This window comes from Copadichromis virginalis, linkage group LG2 (assembly GCF_057382275.1).
Source record: "Copadichromis virginalis isolate Kocher_CV1m ecotype Utaka linkage group LG2, C_Virginalis_male_GT1.1, whole genome shotgun sequence".
Taxonomy (NCBI): Eukaryota; Metazoa; Chordata; class Actinopteri; order Cichliformes; family Cichlidae; genus Copadichromis; species Copadichromis virginalis.
This window is the reverse complement of record NC_140619.1, coordinates 31,054,130-31,075,284: the sequence shown is the minus strand read 5'-3', so window position 1 is coordinate 31,075,284 and position 21,155 is coordinate 31,054,130. Positions and strand designations below refer to the sequence as shown.

Below are 21,155 nucleotides of genomic sequence, written 5' to 3'. Positions count from 1 at the left end.
CCATTTTTTCAGGATCCACGTTGTGCAGAGAGTTTGTGCATATAGCAGAGACTGTGTCGCACACAGAGCAACGCAATCACAAATCCCAGGTTAAGTCACATAGCACTGTCATATTTAAATCACACGCTGACCCACTTATAAGTTGCACAGGCCATACTAGTCGCTCACAGTATTCAAATTGTGTCTAACAGATTTGAAAAAGAGGGAGGGAAAACCCTGGATCAGTCGTCTTCACGGTGAGCCAGCCAACGAACGGAGTTTTGACAGATCAGGCCACGCTTGTTTGGGCTGAACCACTCCCTGAAATGAGGTCATACCGTCTCAGTGACTCAAAGGATCACGGATCCGGCGTTACACAGTGTACTACCAAACGTAACCTGCATTATCTGAACATATTCCACCAGTTTAAAGCAACAGCGATATCAAATGCATACAAATGTCACGAATAGATGTAAAAAATCTAATGGGATCAAAGAATACGAGGCGCTTCTTTGCTGCTTGACACGAGCTGATTAGGGCTCTGTGCAAACATTATGGATGTTTATGAAAATGTATTAGATCGTATTTGCAGTGCTCCACATGTCTGCAAAGATGGACAGTAATTCTCTGATTGTTCAGAGAAGAGGAAGAGGGGGGGAGGGGAAAGAGGATCTTGCTTCATGAGTATATATACTATTGTGTATATACACAGTTAAACGACTATCTATTATTAAACAAACTATCACAGTGGCCTATAAAAGCATAACTGTGTTTAACAGTTCATCGAGTGCAAGTGCAGAGCTTGACAGCTATAATATTAAAGCAAGGAGGCATGACAGCAGTATGAGGGCAATAACACATTGCATACTAATCCATTAAAAAGTAGCCATATTAATTTTTCAAAATATTTAATAAACAATTGATTTGGGTATATTGCAGCGACAGTTTGAATACAAACAGTGGAAAATTAAGAGCTCTAATGGTTGACAGAGTGACTGACTGAAATGTCTGAGACAGCCCAAGAGAATTAAAGGCCATGCATGTCTAGAATTCTCTGTGGGTATTTTTACTTACATTGACTTTTGTTTAACCTCCTCTCTTGACAATGCTAATGCAACATTCTTATAGATTATTGAACATAACAGACGATTAGTTACAGTTATGAGTAACACCCGTGCTTTTGCTGCTACCAGTCTAATTGTCAACTATGGAAAAGGCTGACAAATCCACTAAGGCATCAGATTCAACAGCAAATTCCAAAAGTAAACATCTGTGTGGAAGTGTGGAAGTTTGTGGATATTTATAGACAAAAAGTGAACAAAATGCAAAGAGAGCTTAATGAATTAACTGCAGGCAAGAAAACAAATGCCTTGATTAGACCTATCAGTTCAGTGCTGCTGGTGCAGGCATACATTACTGATGTGATTCAGTTGTGTTTATGAGAACTTACATCCTTATAACTTGCCATTGACATTTCTGCTTCTACCTGGCATGGCTATTTTTGGGCATGTTAGCATCAGCAGAGGCAGCTGTAACACTTAGTGCTTAAACTTTGATGTCGGTGCAAATAGAACTATACAGAGTCCCTTTCCTGTAGCTGTTAGATCTAACTACTGTCTCTTCATTCTCAGCTAAAGTCTTCTTATTCTGGCATCTCATTTTGTAGCAACATCAAAGCCAAAAATACTATCTGAATAGTAATATCATGGCCTGACTTCATACATTTAAAAAATAGTTTTATTGATGATGAATAGTGCTAGGAGTGACAGACTTTACCTGTTAACTGCCTAGCAAAAACAGCAACAACAAAAAAACAAAAAACAAAATAAGACACCTCATTGGAAAAAAACCCCAAAACATTGAAACTACACTCTGGAAGCAGATATTAAGTTCAAAACTTCTTTAAGCATTATATAAAGATGTAAAGAAATAATATGAGGCTAATAATAATCTATATCATCATAAGAAAATAGCGACATTTCCATAAAAGCATCACCCTTTTCGATCTGTTTGGGTAATGCAAAATCATGAAATCAAAATGCTTTTGATTTGAGTCTATAGCCAAATCTTAATTATAGAAAAGCCATAAAGCAGGACAGGGTACATCTTCAAATGGAACTAAACTGAGTGGAATAAAAGTAAATATACACACAGAAGCAGGAGTTACTGAGCTAAACTGAATTTCTAAATAGTATTAGCTTAGAGAATGGCTGCAATACAGTTTGGAGCCACCAGCGGCAGCACTGAGCTCAGTGCCGGTCAGCTCTGCTCTGCTAACCTGGTGTTGCTAAGCGAAGAAGTTTTTAAAAATGTCACATACGAACTGTATTCGCGCTCACGGAGAATAGTTTCTCTGCATGACAGAAAAAAGCAGTCGCGTTTCTGCTTCATTCAATTCCTCCGATAAGTTTTTGTTTCCTCTTTGCTTCCATTAGTAACCGAATGACCACGAACTATGATGGATTATCAGATGATTGCTTCAGACTTGTCAGGACAGTAACTCATCACAACCACCTCTGCAAAATCACTTTCTACTTCAAGAAAACAGTAAGTGTGTTAAAACTCGAAGTCTCAAATAAGCATTTTTTTTTTCAAATCAAAGCTGTTTACGGCATATCAGTTGTCTTATGTTTAAATAGATTTTTGATCCCTTTTGCAGCTGCTGTGGCTATCTGTCTACCTGTTGTGAATGAGCAAACAACGTTAGAAATGACATTTCAAGCTCCATAGATTGTGAATATTGTTACTATTGTTCTTCTGGCTAGTTTTTCGTAACATGGGTGCTAGCAACCGATTTAGTAAAAGCCCACGTCGGTAGCGGAGACTATGATATCATTGTTCACGTGTTTTGTTATGGATAAGGTCCTGCTAGATCCTGATCCCGTAATTTCTCGTGAAACCCCTAAAAACTGTGGCAAAACCAGTATTAAAATGTATATGGTCAGTGAACGCTCCCTTCGTACCGAGTCGGAGCACTGCATTAAGAATGGAGTGAGTACACTGAATGTTATTGTTGTGCTGAGATTCCACACAACACCAACAGTAAAGCTTCCTGTATCCACGTTAGACTTCTTCGGCTCTCGTGAGCTTTTAAACGAATTCCTTCTGCAATGCAATGTAGTCTAATTGCTTAATTTACTCTATTAGTCTATTTATGGTCTTTGTATTAACCAATATAATAATTTTTTTTTTTAATTTCTAATGTTTTAAATGGCTATGTACCCCAGCGTAGGGTGATGCAGTAAATATTGCAAAAGAGTTCTAATGGGCGCCCATGATTTCAGCACCAAGGACAGTGCTCATAATAATGTCTCATACCAAACGCCTTCAGATAGAGCAGTAAGCGATTTTAATACTCGATTTTATATCTTACCTTCTCTTTGTTAGGTAAAGTTTGAGTTCTTGTAAAAGTGTCTCCTCCGTTAATACTGATCAGTTCTCCATCTACAGGTGGAAACGGGGCGGGGAAAACCACTACGTCACTCTTGAGTGTGTCTGAGCTGAAACACACGTCATACTGCTGAGTAGCTTTAGAGTAAGACCAGCTCCCGTCAGGGTGGGTGGTGATCATGGGGGCGCTGTACCTGCTGAAAGTGCCGTCTGTCCTGTGGCATCTGACTGCTATTAAAGTGATGAGGCTGAGCAGAAAGATGACGGACACCGACACAATGGCGATCAGCAGATACAGGTTCAAATCCGAGAAGCTGTCCTCCTTTACAGGCACATGTCTGAACTGAGTCTGGATTTCAGCCGTGCTTTCAACCACCACCACATCAATAGACACAGTAGCTGACAGGGAGGGTTCTCCGTTATCAGAGACCAAGACCACCAAGGGGTGAGTTTTGAGGTCATTGTCACTCATTCTCCTCCTAGTCCTGATCTCCCCGGTGCTGGTTCCGATCCTGAACAAGTTGTTTCCTTTGGGCTCAGACAGGTGATAAGAAAGCAGCGCATTGTATCCAGAGTCTGCGTCTACAGCCCTGATTTTTGCCACAAAGTATCCCGCTTCAGCAGAATAGGGGATGTTCTCACTGTTAACGGAGCCATGCTCAGAATATGGCGCGAGGATTGTTGGATTATTGTCATTTTCATCCAAGATTAAAACGTTTACAGTGACGTTGCTGCTGAGTGGGGGAACACCAGAGTCTGTGGCCTGAACTTTAAAGTTGAAAGTTTTTAACTCCTCGTAGTTAAACGACTGCAGGCTGATTATATCTCCAGTCTCAGAGTTCACGTTAATAACTGACCCTATAACATTGGGTTTGTTATTATGTATGACTTGAAATGTTACTTTTGCATTTTCGTCAACATCAGGATCATCTGCACTCATGCTATAAATAACAGCGCCGACTGGACCGTTTTCTTTTACGAAAATGTTTATCACAGGATCTGCAAAACGCGGTGCGTTATCATTAACGTCAGAAACGTGAACCGTAATCACGCTCGTGCTGGAAAGAGGCGGTAGCCCTTCATCTGTCGCCATTATTGTTAAATTATACTGAGAAGCCCGTTCTCTGTCTAGAGTTCCGTCTACGACTAAAGAGTAATGATTCTTATATGTGTTCTTAATTTTAAAGGGCACAGAATCAAGTACTCTAACCTGAACGATGCCATTTTTGTCTGCGTCATAGTCCTTCACCGTTAAAAGCCCAACCATTGTGTCTAGGGGTGCATCCTCCCTCACCATGTTGGCTAAAGATGTAACTGTAATTTCTGGTGGATTATCATTAACATCTGTGATTTCAATGAGAACTTTACAATGAGATGCTCTTGGGTTTTGCCCTTTGTCTTTCACTTGGACTCGAATTTCAACTGCACTGTGTTTTTCGTGGTCCAGCTCCCCATTTACTGTGATCTCCCCTGTTATGGGATTAATGGCAAATTTGTCGACATCGTTATCATTGTCTTGGTTAATAAAAGAATATTGTATTTCTCCATTAAGACCCTCATCTAAATCTCGAGCATGCACGGAAATTACGCTTGCACCGCGCGGCGTGTTCTCGACCACTGTGGCTTTGTACAGGGGTTTGTCAAATTCTGGAATATTGTCATTGACGTCTTGCACATTAACGGTGATGTATAACGTGCCTGATTTAGGAGGTTTTCCTCCGTCTGTAGCCGTCAGTGTTAATTTAATAACAGCCTGTTTCTCGCGGTCTAAGGTTTTATGCAGTGCCATTTCAGCAGACATAGTGGGCTCTCCAACATTCTGCACATCCAATGTGAAATGCTCATTTTGGCTCAGCTTGTAGCTCTTCACTGAATAACTTCCGACATCTGCATCAAATGCCTTTGGGAGAGCGAATTTCTCACCAGGAAACGCTAACTCGGAGACGTTCAAAACAACCTCCGGTATCCGAAACGAGGGCGCATTGTCGTTTACATCCAAAATTTTAACCTCGAATCGATATAGATTCAGCGGGGAGCTCACAATGGCTTCTACTTCCAGTGAGCACTTCACATTTCGAGAACATAGCTCCTCTCGGTCTATTCTGTCTTTCACCAACAGTACTCCCGTCTTAACGTTTACTTGGAAATACCTCGTATTAGGTCCTGAAATTTGAAAACCTCTGGCTTCCAGTTCATTAACATCTAGATGTAAATCCTTTGCCAAATTTCCCACACTGGTACCCGGGCTCGACTCCTCCGTAATAGTATACACAATCTGTGCCGCCGCTTCACTCCATATGTAAAATACAGGGGACAAATAATAAATCCAGTTCCGGAAAATAGTCCCTTGTAGCATTCTCGTCATATCCTACTAACCAAGTTAATTAGACAAAAAATCACACAGACGGTAACATTGCGCGATAAGAGTACGTCCAGTCTATTGCCCTTAAATACAGGGAGGATTTTCTGCTACTGCTGTGACAAAGAAAGAATTACAAACCCGCTGTAAAGGGAGGAGCGTCGAACAGACCCCCCCCCCCTCCCCCCTGTTTAATCGCCATGAGCTGTTGGCGACATCTTGTGGTAATTATAAACAATAAAAAACAGCATAAAAAGAGATGCTGAACGCATTAAGGGTTTTAATGGAATAACATTTTGATTTACCACCTGCTAAAAAGACAAGCGGTTCTATCTATCTATCTATCTATCTATCTATCTATCTATCTATCTATCTATCTATCTATCTATCTATCTATCTATCTATCTATCTATCTATCTATCTATCTATCTACCTACCTACCTACCTACCTACCTACTTACCTACCTACCTGAAGTTAATATGTGTTGCAAGATTTTTTAAAAAGCTGATGCAGGACAATTTGGGAGGGAAAAAATCATTCACCTTTCTGCACTGAATGTGTCAACATTCTTACCTTCTCTTTGTTAGGTAATGTTTGAGTTCTTGTAAAAGTGTCTCCTCCGTTAATACTGATCAGTTCTCCATCTACAGGTGGAAAAGGGGCGGGGAAGACCACCACGTCACTCTTGAGTGTGTCTGAGCTGAAACACACGTCATACTGCTGAGTAGCTTTAGAGTAAGACCAGCTCCCGTCAGGGTGGGTGGTGATCATGGGGGCGCTGTACCTGCTGAAAGTGCCGTCTGTCCTGTGGCATCTGACTGCTATTAAAGTGATGAGGCTGAGCAGAAAGATGACGGACACTGACACAATGGCGATCAGCAGATACAGGTTCAAATCCGAGAAGCTATCCTCCTTTACAGTCACATGTCTGAACTGAGTCTGGATTTCAGCCGTGCTTTCAACCACCACCACATCAATAGATACAGTAGCTGACAGGGAGGGTTCTCCGTTATCAGAGACCAAGACCACCAAGGGGTGAGTTTTGAGGTCATTGTCACTCATTCTCCTCTTAGTCCTGATCTCCCCGGTGCTGGTTCCGATCCTGAACAGGTTGTTTCCTTTGGGCTCAGACAGGTGATAAGAAAGCAGCGCATTGTATCCAGAGTCCGCGTCTACAGCCCTGATTTTTGCCACAAAGTATGCCGCTTCAGCAGAATAGGGGATGCTCTCACTGTTAACGGAGCCGTGCTCAGAATATGGCGCGAGAATCATGGGACTGTTGTCATTTTCATCCAGGATTAAAACGTTGACAGTTACGTTGCTGCTGAGTGGAGGAACACCAGAGTCTGTGGCCTGAACTTTAAAGTTGAAACTTTTTAACTCCTCGTAGTTAAAAGACTGCAGGCTGATAATATCTCCTGTCTCTGAGTTTATATTTACAACAGAGGTTATTGGAATACTTTTTGAAAAGTCACTGAGCAGGGAATATGTCACTTTAGCATTTTCCACTAAATCAGGGTCGACGGCAGTAATTGTTGATATAATAGCTCCCACTGCACTATTCTCTTTTACATATACATTAACAACAGGTTCTGAGAATAAAGGGGCATTGTCATTCACATCAGAAATGTGAACAGGAATAACACTAGTACTAGAAAGAGGTGGAGTGCCTTCATCAGTGGCTATCATGGTTACATTATATTGAGAAATACTCTCTCTGTCTAGAGGCCCATCAACTGTTAATGAATAATAATTTTTGTAATTTACCTTGAGTTTAAAAGGCACCACCCCAAGAAGTTTAGCACTGGTGAGTCCATTACTGCCCCCATCTTTGTCTGTTACAGTCACCAAAGCCACAACTGTACCTATCTCTGCATCTTCTTTAACTGGGCTCATAAGAGAAGTTACAGTGATTTCAGGCGTATTGTCATTCACATCAATTACTTCCACTAACAATTTACCATGCGTACTTCGTGATGGCGTACCTTTATCTCTTGCCTGTATACGAATATCATATGCTGTATTCTCTTCATAGTCTACTTCTCCTACTACAGTTATTTCCCCCGTGCCTGGGTTTATTGAGAATAAAGCTTCTGGTTTGAAATTTCCCCTTTTAATAAACGAATACAGTATTTCACTGTTTATTCCCTCATCTAAATCTGTGGCACTTACAGTGACTATAGAGGTCTGAAACTGGGTATTTTCAGTTACCTGGGCCTTATACAGAGGCTGACTAAATACTGGAGAATTATCATTTATATCCATAACATGCACAACTATCCTTAATGTTCCAGATCGGGGAGGTTTTCCTCCGTCCAGAGCTGTTAAAACAAGGTGAATAACAGATTTTTTCTCTCTGTCTAAAGATTTTTGCAGTACTAATTCAGCAGACTCACTGTGCTGTCCGCCGCTCTGCACGTCCAATGAGAAATATTCATTTGGACCAAGCTTGTAGCTTTTTACCGAGTTGCTGCCCGTGTCTGCATCGTTTGCCACTGGGAGCAGATATCGCTCCCCAGTGGAAGAAGACTCTGAAATATTTAAAATTTTTTCATTTTCAATAAAGGATGGAGCATTATCGTTAATATCAGTAACCTGCACCTCTATGCGATGCAGATGCATCGGGTTGTTCAGAATTGCTTCTACGCTCAGGGAACATTTCGCAGTATTTGGACAGAGCTCTTCACGATCAATCCTATTGCAAACATACAGAGCACCAGTTTTTAAATCCACGTCAAAATGTTTATTTGAGTTCCCAGATACAATTCGTAAGTCCCGTTTTTCCAGCTCGTTAACGTTAATGTGTAAATCCTTTGCGATATTTCCAACCACCGTTCCTTTGTCAACCTCCTCGGCAACGGAGAACGAGAGCTGCGCTGCAGACGCGTCACACAAACAGAGCAAAGCTATGATTTTTATCCACATTGTGAGTCTTTGTCCTCAACGCCTCGTCGCTGCCACACAATGAACGAAATAATAATTTCGGAACATATCCACTTCAGAGGTGACTAACAGAGAAAGCCGTTTCCGTCTTGTGGCAATTTTTCTGTTTTTGACAAAGCACTAGTGGACTACGGCAGACTCGCAGGGAGAGGAGGAGTCTGGGGGAAAAAAAACCCAACAAAAAAAACAAAACCCTGACCCATAAATAAATTTATGGCCTCGAGCGACACCAACTGTTTGTTTGGTCCAGATATGTATGATATTTACCAAGCATAAGAAATATTAGTACATGTGTCGTAATTGGATCTTTGAAACGGTATATTTTGTAAAAGTAGACAAAGCAGTAGAAAATATGAATGTAAAATTCACAACATATTGTTCAACTTTTTATAACAAACAATAACAAACGGTTGGCAAAGAAATGATGGTCGATGGTCAGTTCAGCACCATAGACAGCGTACTCAGTACTAAGTCATTTAGGAGCTCGACTCAATCCTGGCTTTAAGTACCATTCAGTAACCGTTTCATAAGCTGTGTGCTAAAAAGTGCTATACAAATAAATTTGCCGTATTACGATTAAATCAAAGACCAAACCCAGTCTAAGGTTATGGTGAACTCACCTTCTCTTTGGTAGGTAAAGTTTGAGTTCTGGTAAAAGTGTCTCCTCCGTTAATACTGATCAGTTCTCCATCTACAGGTGGAAACGGAGCGGGGAAAACCACCACGTCACTCTTGAGTGTGTCTGAGCTGAAACACACGTCATACTGCTGAGTAGCTTTAGAGTAAGACCAGCTCCCGTCAGGGTGGGTGGTGATCATGGGGGCGCTGTACCTGCTGAAAGTGCCGTCTGTCCTGTGACATCTGACTGCTATTAAAGTGATGAGGCTGAGCAGAAAGATGACGGACACCGACACAATGGCGATCAGCAGGTACAGGTTCAAATCCGAGAAGCTGTCCTCCTTTACAGGCACATGTCTGAACTGAGTCTGGATTTCAGCCGTGCTTTCAACCACCACCACATCAATAGACACAGTAGCTGACAGGGAGGGTTCTCCGTTATCAGAGACCAAGACCACCAAGGGGTGAGTTTTAAGGTCATTGTCACTCATTCTCCTCTTAGTCCTGATCTCCCCGCTGCTGGTTCCGATCCTGAACAGGTTGTTTCCTTTGGGCTCAGAGAGGTGATAAGAAAGCAGCGCATTGTATCCAGAGTCTGCGTCTACAGCCCTGATCTTTGCCACAAAGTATCCCGCTTCAGCAGAATAGGGGATGCTCTCACTGTTAACGGAGCCATGCTCAGAGTAAGGAGCGAGAATTGTTGGATTATTATCATTTTCATCCAGGATAAAAACGTTGACAGTCACGTTGCTGCTGAGTGGAGGAACACCAGAGTCTGTGGCCTGAACTTTAAAGTGGAAAGTTTTTAACTCCTCATAGTTAAAAGACTGCAGGCTGATTAAATCTCCTGTTTCTGAATTGATGCTTACAAATAAATTTACTGGGATACTGTTTGAATCGCCTTCTAGCGAATACGTTACTTTAGCGTTTTCATTTATGTCGGGATCGACTGCATTGATAGTATAGAGCCGAGCACCAACTGGTCTATTTTCTTTTACATAAATATTAATTGCAGGTTCAGCGAAACCAGGCGCATTATCATTGACATCAGAAATATCAACATTAACAACACTGGAGGCCGATAAAGACGGGGTACCTTCATCGTTAGCTATAATTGTGACGTTGTAAACAGGCCGCTGCTCTCTATCAAGAGTTCTGTCTACAACTAAAGAGTAATAGTTTTTGTAATTTGAAATCAACTTAAAAGGTGTGGAACCAGCAAGTTTACCGCGAGTCTGACCGTTTTTCCCTCCATCTTTATCAGTCACTGTCACCAAAGCGACAACGCTTCCTATTGCAGTATCTTCTCTGACAGGGTTCATGAGTGACGTCACCACAATTTCTGGGGCATTGTCATTTACATCAACTATCTCAACCAATAGCTTCCCATTTGCTCTTCGAGGTGACGGACCTCTGTCTGTTGCTTGCACATGAATATCATATGCTGACTGTGCTTCATAATCCAAATGACCCTTAACTGTGATTTCACCAGTTTCGGCATTTATAAAAAACAAATCAGCTGGATCGAAGTTTGCACGTTTGACAAAAGTGTAAATTACTCTCCCGTTGTCCCCTTCGTCTAAGTCTGTGGCATTGAGTTGAATTACTAATGATCCGGCTGGAGCATTTTCATTTACACGTGCTTTATAAAGTGTTTTGCTAAACATTGGTGTGTTGTCATTTGCATCCAGAACATGGACTATAATTTGTACGCTTCCGGTGTTAGGAGGTTTGCCTCCATCTACAGCGGTCAGTGTTAGTTTAACGACGGCTTGTTTCTCTCGATCCAAAGCCTTCTGCTGCACTAGTTCAGCGGATGCAGTGTGTTCTCCGCCTCCTTGTATATCTAGAGAGAAGTATTCATTTGCACTCAGCCTGTAAGTCTTTACCGAATTACTGCCTGTGTCTGCATCAAGAGCCAGCGGAAGCAAGAAATGCTCGCCCGCGGGTGAAGATTCAGAAATGTTCAGTGAAAATGATTTCTCTACGAAGGCCGGCGCGTTGTCATTTAAATCAGCAATCGTGACTTCGATGCGTCGGAGCACCATAGGATTGCTCAGTATAACCTCCAAGTTTAGTGTGCATTTTATCACGTTTGGACAGAGCTCCTCGCGGTCTATTCTCTCATTAACATAAAGATCCCCTGTTTTAAAATTAGCCTCGAAATATCTCTTACTGTATCCAGACACAACATTTAGATTCCTCGTTTGCAGGTCTCGAACATTGACGTTTAAATCCTTTGCGAGGTTTCCAATCACAGTCCCTTTGTCCACCTCTTCAGAAACAGAGTACGATATCTGAGCCACAGACCAGCCAGATAAAAGCAGGACGATCGGCAAACACAGAATTTCATTATTCCTTATACTTCCCATCGCTGTTTTCAAAGACGGAGACGCAATTCAAATTATTTTCATCTACAAAACACCAAAGAACCAGCCAACGTGTAAAAATTTATCCTCTCTGGTTTTCTGCTTTTTATCGCCATTCCTGTCCTTCGCACAAAGCACTGCCACCCTGCTGACGCTTCATACGTAAAGGAGGAGACTGAAAAATCCCAGCTTTCTTAAACATGTGGTCAATACCGACCCCATGCGTTACAAATTAGATATGACTATGGTTTAAAAATAGAGGAGCACAACCAGTATGTTTTATTATCAGATGCAGTTTTACTGACCAAAGAGACCCTTTAAACAGGCTGACAACACATAATGAATAACTCTGTTAAGATATAGAAGAAATGTGAAGAATTACCATTAATTCCTCCAATTTCACTAAATAAAACAGGGCGAGATTACTGTACATAGAATAAAACAAAAGAAAAATCTTAACATCAAGCAAGTTTAACTGTTACACTGCTTAAAAACCCAAGACGGAGCTCTGGTTGATTTATGTCAGTTTTCGTTAACAAAAAAAAAAGAAACTAGGGTATTGTCATCCAGGAAACTTTTTTAGTTTTTAGTTAGGAATCTTTAGTTACCATTGTAATTTCTGACAGTTCATTTTTTCAAGAATAGAATAGAAGTTCAAGAATAGAGACTAATTTTACACATACTACAGATAGGACGTTTTAAAAGGAAATTAGACAAGGAATGTGTCCATTTGTTTGTGTGAAAATCTGTAGTATGGACTAAAAGACTAAAATCAACTCACCTTCTCTTTGTTGGGTAATGTCTGAGTTCTTGTAAAAGTGTCTCCTTCGTTAATACTGATCAGTTCTCCATCTACAGGTGGAAACGGGGCGGGGAAAACCACTACGTCACTCTTGAGCGTGTCTGAGCTGAAACACACGTCATACTGCTGAGTAGCTTTAGAGTAAGACCAGCTCCCGTCAGGGTGGGTGGTGATCATGGGGGCGCTGTACCTGCTGAAAGTGCCGTCTGTCCTATGGCATCTGACTGCTATTAAAGTGATGAGGCTGAGCATCAAGATGACGGACACCGACACAATGGCAATCAGCAGGTACAGGTTCAAATCCGAGAAGCTGTCCTCCTTTACAGGCACATGTCTGAACTGAGTCTGGATTTCAGCCGTGCTTTCAACCACCACCACATCAATAGACACAGTAGCTGACAGGGAGGGTTCTCCGTTATCAGAGACCAAGACCACCAAGGGGTGAGTTTTGATGTCATTGTCACTCATTCTCCTCTTAGTCCTGATCTCCCCGGTGCTGGTTCCGATCCTGAACAGGTTGTTTCCATTGGGCTCAGACAGGTGATAAGAAAGCAGCGCATTGTATCCAGAGTCTGCGTCTACAGCCCTGATCTTTGCCACAAAGTATCCCGCTTCAGCAGAATAGGGGATGTTCTCAATATTAACGGCGTCGTGCTCTGAATATGGAGCAAGCATTGTTGGATTATTATCATTTTCATCCAGGATTAAAACGTTTACAGTCACATTGCTGCTGAGCAGAGGAACACCAGAGTCTGTGGCCTGAACTTTAAAGTGGAAAGTTTTTAACTCCTCATAATTAAAAGACTGCAGGCTGATTATATCTCCAGTCTCTGAGTTTATATTTAAAATAGATGAAACTGGAATGCTTTTAAGAGAACTATCTAACAGTGTGTAAGTCACCTTTGCATTAACATCTAGATCAGCATCGAAGGCATTTACTGTATAAATTACTGAGCCTGTTGGACTGTTTTCTTTGACATACACATTAATAACAGTCTCCATAAATTTGGGTGCGTTATCATTAACATCAGAAACATGAACAGTAATGACTTTGTTACTGGACAGAGGTGGAGCTCCTTCATCTGTGGCTGTAATGGTGACATTATAAACAGAAGTGGTTTCTCTGTCCAGCGGTCCATCTACAACTAAAGAATAATCATTTTTGTAGTTGGACTTGAGTTTAAACGGAACAGATCCAACTACCTTACAGCTGGTTACACCATTTTTCCCTCCATCTTTATCACTTACTGTAATCAAAGCAACAATAGTCCCCAGTTCAGCGTCTTCTTTTACCGGTGTCATTAGTGACGTCACTGATATTTGTGGGGGATTATCATTTATATCAATTATCTCTATCAGTAATTTAGCTTGTGCACTACGAGGAACGGGACCCTGGTCCGTTGCTTGTACTCTGACTTCATAAGCAGGCGTCTCCTCATAATCCAATCCACCCTTCACTGTGATTTCTCCTGTTTCTGAATTGAGATCAAAAATATTTGATGGATCAATATTCCCTCGTTTTATGAAGGAATATAAGATTTTACTGTTCATGCCTTCATCTAAATCTGTGGCATTTAACTTGATAACAAGTGTTCCGGGAGTGGCATTTTCTTTGACACGCACTTTATAAAGCAGTTTGCTAAACGCGGGAATATTATCATTTACATCGATTACATTCACATGTATCTGCAATGATCCCGTTCTTGGAGGTTTTCCTCCATCTACAGCGGTCAGTATTAGATTGATTACTGACTGTTTTTCTCGGTCCAAAGCTTTTTGCAGCACCAGCTCAGCAGACACACCGTGCTCTCCGCCGCTCTGCACATCAAGTGAGAAATGCTCATTTTGACTGAGCTTGTAGGTCTTCACTGAGTTGCTTCCTATGTCTCCGTCCACGGCCACAGGGAGAAAATATCGCTCTCCCGTTAACGATGATTCAGAAATATTTAAGTAATACCTGCTTTCAAGAAATGCAGGTGAATTGTCGTTTACATCTAATATATTAACCTCTACGCGATGTGCAGTCATTGGATTGCTTAGAACAGCTTGTAATTTTAAGGAGCATTTTATAGTCAGTGGACAAAGCTCCTCTCGGTCTATCCGCTCCTCAACTAAGAGATTCCCACTCCGTAAGTTAACGTTAAGATATGTCTTACTGTAACTGGAAACCACACGCAGATCCCTGTTTTCTAGTTCCTGTACATTGATGTTTAAATCCTTTGCGAGATTCCCCACCACTGTGCCTTTGTTCACCTCCTCGGAAATCGAGTAGGCTAACTGCGAAGCAGCCCAGTGCCAAAGACAAAGAAACACAACAATGCGAATCCAGACGTGTTCCTCCTTTGGTAGAATATACATTGTTGATCCACAAAAAGAAGTGAACACAAGTGGACATTAATCCTCATTTGAGAAATGTACACCCGAAGCGATAAATGATATAAGGAGGTCCTGCTCTCATCGTCACAGCACCTTCCGCGGGTGTGCAATGGCCGATGAGTATTTCATTTTCTTCCCGTGCAGGGAGGAGTTTTAACTACACAAATACATTTAGGTCTATGGTCTCCTGCGACATCATGTGGTGATAGACTGATAACAAAACACAATAAAGAGTACTAAATTCCTGTTAAAAATTGTGAATATTGAAGTTCAGTATAGAAATAAAACAAATATTAATATTTTGATTGTAAGCGAGAAATCTGGTTGATAAAAAAAACTCGCTATTTCCGTGACTAAAGGAACATGAAAATTCAACGTAAATGATTACTTTGATTCGAATTCCAGAAATAGTTATTCCTTAGTAATATGATTTTTTTTAAAGAATGAAAGGAAAATGTTTTGTTTTTTAGTGTATGAAAACACAACATCCATACGTCCTAAACAGGGCAACGTACCGTCTAATACCACGGACAGTGAGTTTTCACCACATTCAAGCACAGTCACTGAACATTACAACAAAATGACAACTGCTACAAAAAGTCAACGTTTAAGGCTCAGTCACCATGGCAATCAGCGTAGATCACAAAATGTCACTGAAACGTTGTTCAGCAGTCAAAAGTAGTATATTAGCATAGTGCCACGAACCTCTATCACTCAGTAATAAATGAACCGTTTATGTAAATACAGAAGTGATAGAAAACATATAGGCATTTAAAGCCTGGTAAATTTACACGCACCATGTCACATTAAAAAAAGAACAAAATAATTAAGAAAATGCAAGCATGTGCAAAGAGAGGAGGATTTTCACTGCCTAACTTCAAATGGTATTATTGGGTGATGAATGTGAAACAACTTAGAGCTTGTTACCTACTGCAGCAGTCAAACCCATTTGGTCCCAAATAGAGACGGAAGTTAATGGCGGCATTTCTCTTTGAAAGGAACTGTTTGACACCAGCCACAAACTTACCCATCCTATAATTGCAAATGCAAAGATATTGTGGTGTAAATTACAAAAGCCGGGTTGTTGGGATTTTATTAAATCTCCTTTAGCAACTTTATGGGGGAATAAAATAATTTTAATTGGAGGGACACCGGTTGACTGGCTACAGTGGCGTAAGGCAGGCATCTATCAGATTTTGGTTGACTGTGGGACCAAATGTTTTTTAACCTTTGATCAAGTTGTGGAGATAATTTGCAGCTTAATCAGTTGTGGAGATATGTTCAAATACACAGCTCACTATCGAAGTGGCTGGGAACCCCCTTGTGTTGTCCTGTGGGCAGTCCTGTGGAAGTACTGCTCTCGAGATCATCCTTGGGTAAAGGTATCACTTCTAAGTTTTATCATTTATTGCAGGATCGGTTAGCTGAACCTCTTCTTAAAGTTAAGGGCTATTGGGCCCAGGACTTGGCATTGGATATATCTTCAGTTGAATGGGACTCATGTCTCCATAACGTTAATACTATGTTTAAAGAAATAGGCAGTAGATTTATCCAACTTAAGATAATCCATAAGTGACATTGAACACTGCAACAATTGTATAAATGGAACTTGGCCCCCCACAGACGATTGCTGGAGATGTGACGGTCTAAATGCTTCGATTTTACATATCCTTTGGAGCTGTTTGACACTTCAGGACTGGTGGGAAAACACAATGGAGGTCATTTTCAGTGTTTTGAAAAGATTTGGTATCTCACCAAAATTGTCCATACTTGGTATAACTACAGAACTTTCCGATTGAGACTTTTCCTGCAATACAAAAAAAAAAGGATTATCTTGGCTCTTAATACGGCAAAACGGGTCTTGTTAAGACATGGGCGGAAAAAGAAACCCCCTCACTATGAGGAGTGGCTAATGACGATGGTTAAGTTGGCATCTTACGAAAAAGTGACTTATGATTTATTAGATAAATTGTACCAATATAATTGTATTTGGTCCCCCTTCACTAACTGACTTTCTGTAACTTGAGGGGCAGAGGAGTAATGAGAGAGTGGTTGCTGTGGGGTTTGGTGTGTGAAGAAAGAATATGATGATTTTTATTTTTTGTTTATTTGTTTGTTTTCTGTTTTGTTATTAAAGTTCAAAACGAAAATAAAAATTGTTGAAGATAAAAATAAACAGAAAATACCCCCCCCCCCCCCCCCCCCCAAACAACCCAAAACTAAAAAAAAATAAGACGCTGTCTTTAATGCTGAAAAAGCTTAAAAGCGATGCTACAGCTTAAGGTGACCTACTCATCGTCAGCATAATGCCACAAAGGTTATTCAAGCTGTTTGGAAGTCTGAAGGACTGGGAATAAGACTTGGTGTACTATTGCCTAACTGATGCTCAACTAAAGCTGCAGAATGTGTATGTATGTCTACACCAACTACACAAGAAATTGCAGAAGCTATAATTTTATGATCGCACTATGACGTTTTACAAAACAAGTACAAATGTCCTACCTTCTCTTTGTTAGGTAAAGTCTGAGTCCTGGTAAAAGTGTCTCCTCCGTTAATACTGATCAGTTCTCCATCTACAGGCGGAAACGGGGCAGGGAAAACCACTACGTCACTCTTGAGTGTGTCTGAGCTGAAACACACGTCATACTGCTGAGTAGCTTTAGAGTAAGACCAGCTCCCGTCAGGGTGGGTGGTGATCATGGGGGCGCTGTACCTGCTGAAAGTGCCGTCTGTCCTGTGGCATCTGACTGCTATTAAAGTGATGAGGCTGAGCAGAAAGATGACGGACACCGACACAATGGCGATCAGCAGGTACAGGTTCAAATCCGAGAAGCTGTCCTCCTTTACAGGCACATGTCTGAACTGAGTCTGGATTTCAGCCGTGCTTTCAACCACCACCACATCAATCGACACAGTAGCTGACAGGGAGGGTTCTCCGTTATCAGAGACCAAGACCACCAAGGGGTGAGTTTTGAGGTCATTGTCACTCATTCTCCTCCTAGTCCTGATCTCCCCGGTGCTGGTTCCGATCCTGAACAGGTTGTTTCCATTGGGCTCAGACAGGTGATAAGAAAGCAGCGCATTGTATCCAGAATCTGCGTCTACAGCCCTGATCTTTGCCACAAAGTATCCCGCTTCAGCAGAATAGGGGATGTTCTCCATATTAACGGCGTCGTGCTCTGAATATGGAGCAAGCATTGTTGGATTATTATCATTTTCATCCAGGATTAAAACGTTTACAGTCACATTGCTGCTGAGCGGAGGAACACCAGAGTCTGTGGCCTGAACTTTAAAGTGGAAAGTTTTTAACTCCTCATAATTAAAAGACTGCAGGCTGATTATATCTCCAGTCTCTGAGTTTATATTTAAAATAGATGAAACTGGAATGCTTTTAAGAGAGCTATCTAACAGTGTGTAAGTCACCTTTGCATTAACATCTAGATCAGCATCGAAGGCATTTACTGTATAAATTACTGAGCCTGTTGGACTGTTTTCTTTGACATACACATTAATAACAGTCTCCATAAATTTGGGTGCGTTATCATTAACATCAGAAACATGAACAGTAATGACTTTGTTACTGGACAGAGGTGGAGCTCCTTCATCTGTGGCTGTAATGGTGACATTATAAACAGAAGTGGTTTCTCTGTCCAGCGGTCCATCTACAACTAAAGAATAATCATTTTTGTAGTTGGACTTGAGTTTAAACGGAACAGATCCAACTACCTTACAGCTGGTTACACCATTTTTCCCTCCATCTTTATCACTTACTGTAATCAAAGCAACAATAGTCCCCAGTTCAGCGTCTTCTTTTACCGGTGTCATTAGTGACGTCACTGATATTTGTGGGGGATTATCATTCATATCAATTATCTCTATCAGTAATTTAGCTTGTGCACTACGAGGAACGGTACCCTGGTCCGTTGCTTGTACTCTGACTTCATAAGCAGGCGTCTCCTCATAATCCAATCCACCCTTCACTGTGATTTCTCCTGTTTCTGAATTGAGATCAAAAATATTTGATGGATCAATATTCCCTCGTTTGATGAAGGAATATAAGATTTTACTGTTCATGCCTTCATCTAAATCTGTGGCATTTAACTTGATAACAAGTGTTCCGGGAGTGGCATTTTCTTTGACACGCACTTTATAAAGCAGTTTGCTAAACGCGGGAATATTATCATTTACATCGATTACATTCACATGTATCTGCAATGATCCCGTTCTTGGAGGTTTTCCTCCATCTACAGCGGTCAGTATTAGATTGATTACTGACTGTTTTTCTCGGTCCAAAGCTTTTTGCAGCACCAGCTCAGCAGACACACCGTGCTCTCCGCCGCTCTGCACATCAAGTGAGAAATGCTCATTTTGACTGAGCTTGTAGGTCTTCACTGAGTTGCTTCCTATGTCTCCGTCCACGGCCACAGGGAGAAAATATCGCTCTCCCGTTAACGATGATTCAGAAATATTTAAGTAATACCTGCTTTCAAGAAATGCAGGTGAATTGTCGTTTACATCTAATATATTAACCTCTACGCGATGTGCAGTCATTGGATTGCTTAGAACAGCTTGTAATTTTAAGGAGCATTTTATAGTCAGTGGACAAAGCTCCTCTCGGTCTATCCGCTCCTCAACTAAGAGATTCCCACTCCGTAAGTTAACGTTAAGATATGTCTTACTGTAACTGGAAACCACACGCAGATCCCTGTTTTCTAGTTCCTGTACATTGATGTTTAAATCCTTTGCGAGATTCCCCACCACTGTGCCTTTGTTCACCTCCTCGGAAATCGAGTAGGCTAACTGCGAAGCAGCCCAGTGCCAAAGACAAAGAAACACAACAATGCGAATCCAGACGTGTTCCTCCTTTGGTAGAATATACATTGTTGATCCACAAAAAGAAGTGAACACAAGTGAACATTAATCCTCATTTGAGAAATGTACACCCGAAGTGATAAATGATATAAGGAGGTCCTGCTCTCATCGTCACAGCACCTTCCGCGGGTGTGCAATGGCCGATGAGTATTTCATTTTCTTCCCGTGCAGGGAGGAGTTTTAACTACACAAATACATTTAGGTCTGTGGTCTCCTGCGACATCATGTGGTGATAGACTGATAACAAAACACAATAAAGAGTACTAAATTCCTGTTAAAAATTGTGAATATTGAAGTTCAGTATAGAAATAAAACAAATATTAATATTTTGATTGTAAGCGAGAAATCTGGTTGATAAAAAAAACTCGCTATTTCCGTGACTAAAGGAACATCTGTAACATTATGAAAATTCAACGTAAATGATTACTTTGATTCGAATTCCAGAAATAGTTATTCCTTAGTAATATGATTTTTTTTAAAGAATGAAAGGAAAATGTTTTGTTTTTTAGTGTATGAAAACACAACATCCATACGTCCTAAACAGGGCAACGTACCGTCTAATACCACGGACAGCGAGTTTTCACCACATTCAAGCACAGTCACTCAACATTACAACAAAATGACAACTGCTACAAAAAGTCAACGTTTAAGGCTCAGTCACCATGGCAATCAGCGTAGATCACAAAATGTCACTGAAACGTTGTTCAGCAGTCAAAAGTAGCATATTAGCATAGTGCCACGAACCTCTATCACTCAGTAATAAATGAACCGTTTATGTAAATACAGAAGTGATAGAAAACATATAGGCATTTAAAGCCTGGTAAATTTACACGCACCATGTCACATTAAAAAAAGAACAAAAGAATTAAGAAAATGCAAGCATGTGCAAAGAGAGGAGGATTTTCACTGCCTAACTTCAAATGGTATTATTGGGTGATGAATGTGAAACAACTTAGAGCTTGTTACCTACTGCAGCAGTCAAACCCATTTGGTCCCAAATAGAGACGGAAGTTAATGGCGGCATTTCTCTTTGAAAGGAACTGTTTGACACCAGCCACAAACTTACCCATCCTATAATTGCAAATGCAAAGATATTGTGGTGTAAATTACAAAAGCCGGGTTGTTGGGATTTTATTAAATCTCCTTTAGCAACTTTATGGGGGAATAAAATAATTTTAATTGGAGGGACACCGGTTGACTGGCTACAGTGGCGTAAGGCAGGCATCTATCAGATTTTGGTTGACTGTGGGACCAAATGTTTTTTAACCTTTGATCAAGTTGTGGAGATAATTTGCAGCTTAATCAGTTGTGGAGATATGTTCAAATACACAGCTCACTATCGAAGTGGCTGGGAACCCCCTTGTGTTGTCCTGTGGGCAGTCCTGTGGAAGTACTGCTCTCGAGATCATCCTTGGGTAAAGGTATCACTTCTAAGTTTTATCATTT

General features: G+C 41.0%; 1 protein-coding gene across 31 annotated transcripts in view; it reads right to left on the bottom strand.

Annotated features, from left to right (window-relative positions):
- Positions 1 to 21,155, bottom strand: part of LOC146717655 (protocadherin alpha-C2-like) — a 214,921-nt gene that overhangs the window by 27,588 nt on the left and 166,178 nt on the right. Inside the window, exon 1 of one of the 31 annotated variants that reach the window (XM_085479059.1) lies at positions 17,340 to 19,827. The exons of 26 other annotated variants lie outside the window; for them this stretch is intronic. In XM_085479059.1, coding sequence (XP_085335185.1) covers positions 17,340 to 19,718 — 2,379 coding nt within the window. In that variant the 5' untranslated portion in view covers positions 19,719 to 19,827. Of the gene's footprint in view, positions 1 to 3,352; positions 5,858 to 6,302; positions 8,805 to 9,292; positions 11,794 to 12,440; positions 14,965 to 17,339; positions 19,828 to 21,155 lie in introns of those variants that run through there. 4 more of the 31 variants (XM_085479069.1, XM_085479112.1, XM_085479225.1 and 1 more) reach the window with 4 other exon arrangements.